The sequence below is a fragment of the Sander vitreus genome, chromosome 18 (assembly GCF_031162955.1).
Source record: "Sander vitreus isolate 19-12246 chromosome 18, sanVit1, whole genome shotgun sequence".
Lineage (NCBI taxonomy): Eukaryota > Metazoa > Chordata > Actinopteri > Perciformes > Percidae > Sander > Sander vitreus.
In genome coordinates this window covers 3,524,525-3,535,327 of record NC_135872.1, presented here as the reverse complement: position 1 = coordinate 3,535,327, position 10,803 = coordinate 3,524,525, and the positions used below count along the sequence as shown (strand labels likewise).

General features: G+C 42.0%; 1 protein-coding gene across 2 annotated transcripts in view; it reads right to left on the bottom strand.

Annotated features, from left to right (window-relative positions):
- ndufaf7 (NADH:ubiquinone oxidoreductase complex assembly factor 7) overlaps positions 1 to 10,505 on the bottom strand; it is a 13,739-nt gene extending 3,234 nt beyond the window's left edge. The window contains exons 1-9 of one of the 2 annotated variants that reach the window (XM_078275130.1): positions 10,057 to 10,505; positions 9,582 to 9,742; positions 8,895 to 8,975; positions 7,369 to 7,479; positions 6,117 to 6,330; positions 5,942 to 6,000; positions 4,208 to 4,321; positions 2,636 to 2,779; positions 279 to 452 (exon numbers count right to left, since the gene is read on the bottom strand). In XM_078275130.1, the coding sequence (XP_078131256.1) occupies positions 279 to 452; positions 2,636 to 2,779; positions 4,208 to 4,321; positions 5,942 to 6,000; positions 6,117 to 6,330; positions 7,369 to 7,479; positions 8,895 to 8,975; positions 9,582 to 9,742; positions 10,057 to 10,126 (1,128 nt within the window). In that variant the 5' untranslated portion in view covers positions 10,127 to 10,505. The remainder of the gene's footprint in view (positions 1 to 278; positions 453 to 2,635; positions 2,780 to 4,207; positions 4,322 to 5,941; positions 6,001 to 6,116; positions 6,331 to 7,368; positions 7,480 to 8,894; positions 8,976 to 9,581; positions 9,743 to 10,056) is intronic. The other variant, XM_078275131.1, reaches the window with a different exon arrangement.
- Positions 10,506 to 10,803: the final 298 nt, after the last annotated feature.

Genomic DNA, 10,803 nt, shown 5'->3' with positions numbered 1-10,803 from the left:
GACAATTTGATTGAAAGAAACCCAAATTTCTGATATAGAAACTTTTCAGAAATGGGTCAAATTAGACCCGAGGACAACAGGAGGGTTAAAACATGGAGAATATATTTAAATAAAAATACAATTTCAACTAAAACACACCCAAAAGAAAACGGTAAAGGATAAAAGAGAAGATTACCTTCTTCTAAAGGGAACAGTAGAACTGTTAAATCTCTGATATTTAATAATCGTGATCATGATATCTTAGAAAACTAGTTCCGTTGCCGGAGCGACGGACTCACCTGCATCCGGGAGTCGATGCCCATGTTTTTCAGGAAGGTCCTCTGCGGGACGGGTCCCAGACAGGCCACGCCCCCTCCGGCCATCCTCCGCAGGAAGCTGAAGTCCACGTCGGCGGTGAGGTCGGCAGAGCCGGGCGAGGACAGGACGTCATGGAGACGGTGGTCTTTAAAACCCTGACGGAGTCAAAACAAAAAAGAGTTTCCCGTCAGATCTCTGAGCCGAGAAAACGTCACGTGCAGTCAGTAAACCGCCCCTACTCTGTGATCACGTGACTGCAACGAGCTTCACGCGTATTACATGTTCACAAAGTTATATTTAGCATCAGGAATTCTGCAATTTTACAGAAAATCTCACTTATTTTTTGGGTCGTTCTGACGTGAAAAATGACCAGCCTTCTAACCGGCGTGTTGTCTTCCCGTCGACCATGCACCTTTTTCTTTTTCTGGGTCAAAATGTAAAATTAAAACCATAAGACACTTTCTGCTTTTTTTCCTGAAAGTTTTTGTCACTTTTTCCCGATGTTCTTTATCACTTTTTGTGATGTCGCTCTTTTTCAACGTTCTTTTATACATTTTCTTCTTCAAATGCTATCAAATTGAATAAAACACGTGAAGAGCGTTGTGCGGAACCATCCACGTAATATTCATTTTTTTAAAGATTATTTTTTGGGCATTTCCACCTTTAATGATAGGAAAGCTGAGACATAAAGGGAGAGAGACGTGCAGGAAAACTGTCACAGGTTGGACTCAAACCCTGGACCCTTTGCATCGAGGAATAAACCTCATATGTGCGCCCCCTTTACCAACTGAGCTAACCGGCCACCATCCACGTTATTTTTTTTTGGACAATTTGCTTGAGAGAAACACTAATTTCTGATATAGAAACTTGTAGAAAATGAGAGGACAACAGGAGAGTTAAAATGATGACAGGGTTTCCCCCAGTATAGTTGCTAGGTCCAGTGGCAAGTGTCTTTTTTTGACGAGGGCCCGGCTGGGGCCGGTCTCAGACTGATGGCAGTTTTAATCTAGAGCCCAAATGTTCTCTGTAATAACAGAATCATGAAAAAGAAGCTATAAGACAGATTTCATAGGGCTCTACATTAAGTCAGTGCTAAAAGCTAACTGGAGATGTGGAAATATGACTGTCTAAGTTTCCAACCGAGCTGTCTTACTGTACCTGTAGTTTAAAAAAATTCTTAAATACACTGGTGGAAACCCTGTATGATGTAACTGAGAGAAAAAAAATGCCAAAGTCAGAGGAGGAGTCGGGGAAGAGCAGCTGGTTTCCTCTCGGCCGGCAGCAGACGGACTTCACTGCTTCCTACATCTGTTTCCTTCAGCTAGAACTGAAGACAGGACGGAACAAAGTGTCCCAACTGTCCAAAAAATGTCCTCAAAATCTCAAATAGGTCCTCACAAAGACAACAGAATTACAAGAGCACAAAAGCTATGAGATACACAAAGTAGATTCCAGGTACAACAGCTAAAAATGACGTTTCAAGAAACTCCAGCTATTTTTCTGTTGCTGCTTGTCAAAGTCAGAGTGAGACGTTTTTATCCCGTAAAGCAGCGGTGTCAAACTCAACTCCCCTAAAACCACACTAGAAAATGAGAATCACATCAAGGGCCAGACATAGTTTGTTTTTATGTCATGGGAAAAGTCAAATATCTTTGACTGTATTATTGTATTTCTCATATAGTCTTCCCACTTACAGTTTGGTCGTCAAAAATGTCGAAAATGCCCAAAACGTTTGGAAAACGCATCAAAAATGTCGACAAAAAAACGTGAAAAGTGACAAAAAGTAGGTGGGCCAAAATGTATTGTGAACCTAAATGTATATAAGGGGCCGGATTTGGCCCGCGGGCCTTGAGTTTGACACCTGTGCTGTAAGGGGATATTCATGTGGTCTTACAAAAGAAAACACAACACTATAAAATATGGTCAGTACGGACAATACAGTATACAACTATACATAAGACAGAAGGAGGAAGTTCTGACAAGCAATAAGCAATTCATAACCTGAAGGAAACTACAACAGAAATAGTATCCAAAGTGCAATATTCACAGCAGTGAAAAAAGAAATGAAAGGGCCGGTCTTATGACAGCCTCGAAAAAGTGAAGTTCAAAAAAATACTCAGTTTACTTTACCATTGAACTGTCGATTTGTTCACTCTTTGTGCAACTAAACTAAAACTTCTATAAATATAATATATAGTCTCTCAATGTAATGTAGTCCAATACAACTCTTACTTTAACACTATGAGCTTCATGAATCCAGATGTTATGGCTGGACTCCATTAGGTTGTACAGGTGTTCCTAATAAAGTGGCCACCCAGTTTAAAAGAGTTCATCTCACTCTGAACGTGTCCGTCTTGGTTCCGTCGTGGCCGTAGTCGGCAATCAGCGCCGCGCCGCCATCCTCTAGGATCCGCCGGGCCAGCTGCTGGATGATGACTCCGCCCTCCGCACACACCTCCACGTGGCCCCGCCCTTCATCTGCCTGAGAGAGAGAGAGAGACACACACACACACACACACACACACACACACACACACACACACACACACACACACACACACACACACACACACACACACACACACACACACACACGTTTCACTATCTTTGTGGGGACCCGTCATTGACATAATGCATTCCCTAGCCCCTTACCTTAACCATCACAACTAAATGCCTAACCTTAACCCTTACCTAACCAGAACCTCATTCTAACCCTAATCCTAAAACCAAGTCTTAACCCTCAAACAGACCTTTAACCTTGTGGGGTCCAGCATTTTGGGCCCCACAAGGGTGGGCAGACCCCACAAGTATACTGGCCTCCCCGGTTTTTGGACCCCACGAATATAGTTAAATAAGCACACCCAGAGACAGACAGACAGACACTCAGTTCATCTCTGCAGGAGACAACAGTCTGACTTTAAACACACAGACGTGGTTCACACTTTTTAAGGAGGGCTGGCAAATGTCATTCATTTTGATGATTAATAAATCTTTTAAGTAGTTTATCAATCAGAAATGTCAAACCTTCTCTGGTTCTAAAAGGATTTGGGAGGATTATCTCTGTACATTTGGGTTTTGGACTGTTTGTCGAACAATAAAGACATTTTAACGACGTTATCTGGAGCATTTTTTAGTATTTCAAAAAGAATCATTAGTTGAGTCTTAATTCATAATTAACATCCCAGAAAGTGAGACCACTGATTGATTGAAATGTTGACCATTTTTTATAACATAACATCTGTTATATTAGAAAGAAGAATGTGAAAATTAAAAAAAAGATGATATCTCTCTTAAGTAAAAGTACAAAAGTAAATACCACACTGTAAAAATACTCTATTACAAGTAAAAGTCCTGCATTGAAAATGTTACTTAAGTAAAAGTATGAAAGTATCGTCAGGAAAATGTACTTAAAGTATTAAAAGTACTGAATGCAGTAAAATCCTCCCATTGTAGAAAGTGTAAAGGATCCAAACACTTGTGTGTTTAACGATCTAATCATGACAGCCGTTATATTGTTGGCTAGTTTACTTTAGAATTAAACATCAGATTTTATAAACTACATGTGTTCTGTGTGCAGGAATCTTAATGTGTAAAGTAACTAGTAAATAAAGCTGTAACAGATGAATGTAGTGGAGTAAAAAGTGGCATGAAAAGAAAAGACTCAAGTAAAGTACAAGTACCTAAAGTACAGTACTGGAGTAAATGTTACTGATTACAGCACTGATCTCTGGTTCTGCTGCGTCCATTTTAAAGGAGAATCGGTGGAGTACACTCATGTCCCAGCATGCCTCTTAAACAACCACGAGACAGATTGTGTTCAGTTGTCAGTTAGCCGACGTGTGAGGTGAAAATAACAACAACTGTGTCGTTTTCTATCTGCTGTGTGACACGCGGTGTCCAGGTCCGTTACCTGGACGAGTGTGGACGAGGCCAGAGTGGGAGACGGCGCCACGACGAACCTCAGCTGGTTGGGCTTCTCTGGGTCGATGTCCACCATCACCTCCCTCCAGCCTTTCTGCGTCCGCTGCGCAAAATAAACACACATTATTACGATTACGCACATTCAGGGTGTAGGTGCAGCACCCGAGCCGTATGGACAGCACCGAATGAATGAATGAACGAACGTAACTTGAAAGACTTTTCTCACATTGAATGACTGTAGATTGAAGTCTTTAGCCAGTCTTAGAGAGCCAGTCTTTTTGAATGCTATTTATGTATATCTGCTCGAGCTTTTCCAACGTTTTAGACACAGATATGGTGATAATAATGCTACAAATCCATGTTAAAAAGAGACACAAACCTACCACAAAGAAAAGAAAATGACCAAAAAGAGACACAACATGACTACGAAGAGACTCAAAATCACACAAAGAGACACAGAATGTATGGGGGAAGTTACTTTTTTTTTAATCCCCCGTGCGCTTAACCCTCCTGTGTCGTCCTCGGGTCAAATTTGACCCGTTTACATATCACAACTATGACAAAGGAATGTTGAAAAAAGTGACAAATGTTGAAAAAAGTGACAAATGTTGGAAAAAGCTACAAACACACAGGACTAAACACAGGAGAGAGGGTTGTCTGTACGGCATGAGGGTGCTGCAGGTTTCAACAAGTGAGGGATTTAAAAAATGTATTTCATGTTGGCTCCATCTGGTGGTAGTCATTCATTCAACCTTTATTTATACTCGAGAGATCATTGAGGGGCGACGCTCATTTACAATGTCATTGGGTCAACTTTAGCCAATTGATATTGTTTTAAACTTCTTTTAAGTATCCATATTTGGTTTGTGTGCCTCAGTGTGCCTTAGTCTCTAAATCCACTACACTGTAGAGCACTTTTGAATTGCACTTTGTTATTTTTGAAAAACAAAATAAAACGACAACACAGAGAAGAAGCAATACCATCATAAAAAATACTAGAAGGCTACTAAGACTTTCTGATTATTTGATAGATGAATGGGGGTCAGCCCTATGGTCCCACAGCCCTATGTTCCCACAGCCCTATGGTCCCACAGCCCTATGTTCCCACAGCCCTATGGTCCCACAGCCCTATGTTCACACAGCCCTATGGTCCCACAGCCCTATGTTCCCACAGCCCAATGTTCCCACAGCCCTATGTTCCCACAGCCCTATGTTCCCACAGCCCTATGTTCCCACAGCCCAATGGTCCCACAGCCCTATGTTCCCACAGCCCAATGGTCCCACAGCCCTATGTTCACACAGCCCAATGGTCCCACAGCCCTATGGTCCCACAGCCCTATGGTCCCAAAGCCCAATGGTCCCCAAAAGGAAATGTGGGAACATAGGGCCTAATTTTGGTAAAACATCTTAGAAATGTGGGAACTGTGGGAACATAGGGCCTAATTTTGAAAACAATTCTTAGAAATGTGGGAACATAGGGCTGTGGGAACATAGGCACGCTCCTGATGAATGAGGATAATTAGGATGTAAATGAAATACAGTTATGTAAAAGCATTTAAAAGTTTGGAGGTTTAAAATCAGATTTCTAAATTGCCCAAAAGGTACAAGTGTGTGGTCGACAGCACGGAAGGCCTCTACAACCACATTTTCTACAAACATTGATTAAAAAAAAAAATGTAATTATTACATTAAGAGTTCCACACACAGCGGCTTTAAAACATACCTGAAATTTGTGGATGGGCAGAGCGTCAAAGAACTCGTGAGCGAGAAAGATGCTGAATCCTGAGAGAAGAAAAAGAGGAACTGACTGTGAGATCATTAACCCAAATTGTACTCTCTTTATGTGAAGAAAAAGAATCAAAAGACATCCTGTGGAAAGCCGGTCCCGTCAGCTGTACCTGTGGGGACGTCCTCCAGGCGGCGGTACCAGGACACCGGCAGCCCGCCAGCGGTTTCCCCGCGTCGGTACGCCGGCTCGTCCTCGGCGTGCGCCTCCTGGCTGCGGCTCCCGGTCAGACTCTGGGCCTGAAGACGACTCAGCGCCGGACTCACCTCCACCAGGTGGAGGGACACGGAGGCGCCGTCCAGCACGGACCGCAACTGACTGAACACCTGGAGAGAGAGAAACAACACAGAAAGTAAACTCACTACCTTATCATACAGCTGAACACATATTTAAGTCCCTCTCCACTCAAATATGGGCTTTTCTTACGTACGTGTACTGTATGTCCCCTAAAGTTCCTGTCCTTAACGATACTGAATTGTAACTGTGCAGGTTTTGTCCCTAGAGGTTTTTTCTGTCTGTGCATTTCTCTGAAATATGAGATTCAAACGTATCCTGGCCAAGCTTGATTACTGTTAGTATGTCTCCAATCTGTAAACCAATCACAGTCTTGGGGCCCTATTTTAGCGATCTAAGCGCACGGCGTGAAGCGCCTGGTGCAGGTGCGTTTAGGGCGTGTCCAAATCCACTTGCTAGTTTTGACGGCGGAAAAAAGGGTCCGTGCGCATGGTTCTAAAGGGTTGTACTTAGTGTCTTCATTAATCAGAGGTGTGTTTTGGGCGTAACATGCAATAAACCAATCAGAGATCATCTCCCATTCCCTTTAAAAGCCGTTTGGACCTTGGAGCATTGCTGTTATGATGGAGGATTTGCACCGTAATATTTTTATTTGTAATCTTCTGCCTGTTTGTGTGCTGCTCTGCGTCCCTGTATGAAATTACTTCATTTTAAGCGAGAAATGCCGAGAGAAAGGCCGTACAGTTGCTGAATCTGTCTTCATTTCAGATCAACAACGGTCTGTTTAAAAGATTTTCGTCAGATTGTGAGAGGCGGCGAGCCGTGAGGAGCAGGCGGCGAGCCGTGAGGAGCAGGCGACTCGACGCCGCGCTTCTCCAAAGTCCCTGCAACGCTACCAGAATGCATTGCACCGCTGCTCCTGTAGAACTGAATGGAAAGCTTGGAAATGATGCGTGACGGTGGACACGTACCAGAACTTTCTGAAGTCTCCACTAACACTGATGACAACACTTCAGGAAGTCGCTGTACGCAAAATTAAAAATAAAAAAACCTGTCAAACTTCTAATGCATTTGTTTGTATTCTTCCCTGACCTCTCAGCTCCTGCTGCTGTACTAAATAAAGTCCGTACTCTGAGGACGTCGCTGGCCAGCGATCCTTTCCCAGGTCCGAGCTCGACCAGCTGCAGCTGTGTGGGTCGACCGGCTCCCATCCACTCGCTGACGATCCAGACGCCGAGCAGCTGGAAGACACAGAAACACACCTTCAAACACTTGACGTGTTCACGCAAGTCCTCTTGAAATGTGCGGTTTCCTATTTAGCTTTCCTGCTAATAGACGTAAACAATTCTTACATGTTTTGGGGATTTTCAGGATGCAGGTGGCTAAAATAGACAGACTTATGGCTGAAACAGTTATATGATTAACCAATTAAGTGTGATTTATGGTTCTCCGGAGGCTCCACGCAGAGCTTTCGCCGTAGCCTACGCAAGTGGACTGAAGTTTATACTGGTGCGTGCGTCTCTCTCTTTAAGAGAATAGCAGGGCCTGTGTGTGTGTGTGTGTGTGTGTGTGTGTGTGTGTGTGTGTGTGTGTGTCTCTCAGGCAGATGAAGGGCAGGGCCACGTGGAGGTGTGTGCGGAGGGCGGAGTGATCTCTTTCCATTCCACATTCTTTCTACAGACTTTAATACCAGTTTTCAGGCTGCCTAATCTACAAACGTAAGTGCAAATGAACCTGAGATATCAGAGTTTCAATCTCCACCTCTGAAAAGTGCTGCTTCTCAGCCGGATTACGTCTCGCCATGTCGTAAACTGCAGGGGCGAGGCCTCAAAACCCAGAATATATTGAGGCGTGAGATTTAAATTACGATCGTTCCCAGCCGCTGCATTTATCAACGTACGACCATTCTTACGCTCTGATTGGTGTGATACGAACGTTTCATGAATCACACGTGAAGCCTGTCTTAAGAGGAGTTCTGCGCTCATATCTGCGCTGGTTTCTACGTTAGGTTGATAAATGAGGGCCACAGTGGGAGAAACAAAGTGTCTCCCTGTTCTTTCTGACCACGGTGGGAAATCTGGAGCAGGAGAAGTTAACCCTCTCCTTGATTTCATGTTGTTGATGGAGAAGGAGAACCAGGAAATGAGTCGGGGGGGGGTAATGCAACGCTACCAAGCCACGGCCGAGCATGTTTCAAGAGGTGCACGTCGGTATCTCCACGTACCTACGTACGTAGCCACGGCGTAGTCGGTCTGCAGGTAAATAACCAACTAAGAGTGACTAAGAGTTGCTTTTTCTTTATTTTGTCTAAATATTAAATGCGTCAGGTGTTTTTATTACTGATCAAGCAAAGAAATATACAAATATATTGTACTGTGATTGAAAAAAACGCTTCTCATTTTTGTTATAACTGTTTATAAAAGTTAAAATACTTTTTCAAGTTTTTCAAAATATGGAAAACTAGATTTGAAGTCAACGTTTTTGGAGGATTTCCGCGTTGAAAGCTTGTAGTAACGCAGCTGTAGATGAGATGGGTTGAGTGGATGTGTAGATAACTCAAAACATTTCATCTCAAATTAACTCAAACCGTAATTAACCGAGAAACATGTCAGACTATTTTCTTTCCTGTTAAGGTGGATTTATTTTTCAGCCTCACTTCTCCGAAGATCTGACTGATTTCTGGTGACGTGATGAAATCTCCGTCCGGTCCCAGCATGTTGTTCCTCACGTAATAACCCTGAAAGAGAAAAGCAAGGACGATGAGCAGCGGCAGAGGGTCAAAAACTATTCAGGTTTTTAAAAAAAAGGTTAATATAAAAGAAACCGTTCATCTTAAACCACCGACCATGTCCTCCCGGGTCCAAAACACTTTTTTGACGTTTTTTCGATGACTTTTTCTGACATTTTTGTCCCTTTTTTTTTTTACACTTTCTTTCAACGTTTGACACATTTTTTTTTACTTCCACTACCACTAACACCAACTTCTAACCACTATAGTTTCTTATTTTTGGAATTCAAAAAATATTCCAAGTAAGTAATAAGTAAGTAAGTGAGTAATTGAGTGACTAAGTAAGTAATTGAGTAAATAAGTAATTGAGTGAGTGAGTAAGTAAGTTCGTACGTTCTAAGTAAATGAGTGAGTGGATAAGTCCGTAAATCCATAATTTCGTAAGTAATAACATTTATAAGTAAGTTCGTAAGTATTTATTTATCAAAACAAAAATAACAAAGTTCTTCCCAATGAAAGCAGTTTAATCTCAAACAGGCAGTTTCCTCTAACTGATCCAGGACCTGCAGACGGTCTGTCTGTGACAGATGTTTAGGGTGACTGATTTCCACTCACCGTCACTGGGTTGGTGAGCACCTCTCTCATGTACTCCGCCACTGGGATCGGACCTGTGGCTTTTATTTTGGTGGTCAGGTGTCGCAGCATGGAGTGTTGGGGCTTTTCCTCGCCAGCTGGAGGGCTGCAGAGGAGTCTGGTCTGAGCTGCTCGCCATCGCACTGTCACACACAAACATTAGTTAAATATAGGTTTAATAACAAAGAACTTATCCTGAATGAGATGACCAGCAATTTACAAACATGGATAGTTTAAAAGTGACTTTGTAAGGTTGTTTGGTGCAAGACCCTAACCCAATTAATTAGGATAGATAGATGGATGGATGGATGGATGGACGGATGGATCACATAATATGGGATGCACGTAAAACCAACAAAACAGGCATTACAAGTGAAACATATAAAATAATTGTCAAAAAAAATACATCCAATATTATTGCAGAAAACATGCAAATATCACATGATCAGATCATCACCTGCTGTTGATGGACGACTGAAGACTCTGCTGATTAGCAGCTGTGTTTTAACACCAAAACAAGCCCTCATTCTGCTGTTAATGTCCGCCTAAATACAACTAGGACACTGTTTTATAATATAAGTTAAATGATAGTTGCCTTGGTAGCATTATTGGACAAGGCAAGTGTAATTAAATGTAACTTCAACCACATGGACCAACTCTCAGCTCACTGACAGTTAGCTAGCTGTTAGCCGTTGAGCTTTAGCCACGTTAGCTATAAGTAACGTTACGTTAACGGTCAAATACGAACGGAACCGCAGCTGGAAATAACGTTTTAGCTTCGGGTACAAATTATGAAAATATACATTTGTTCATTTGTGTCTATCAGTCGTTTACAGTATCTTAAAACTACCAAGTCCTTGATATAATAGAGTGATATGCTAACAGACTTTTGAGGGTTAAGCTAACCGCAATAAAATAATATATAACATCCGGCTAATCTTTCACAATAGAACATCTTCCGTGTGACATATTTGTAGTGAAAACTAAATATACCGTTTTTTGTTTTTTTTATTGATTTAAAACTAATCTTAGTCTACTTGATTTATGTGTGTATGTCCTTTTGTTTGTGGGTTAATTTATCAATAAGCCAACATAGGAACTTAGGCCATAGCTAGGATTTTGGAAATAATGTGGCCATCAGCAGAACCACTGTATTTAAAAAAAAAAAAAAAAAAATCAGATTGTATTTATTCCTTAAATACTT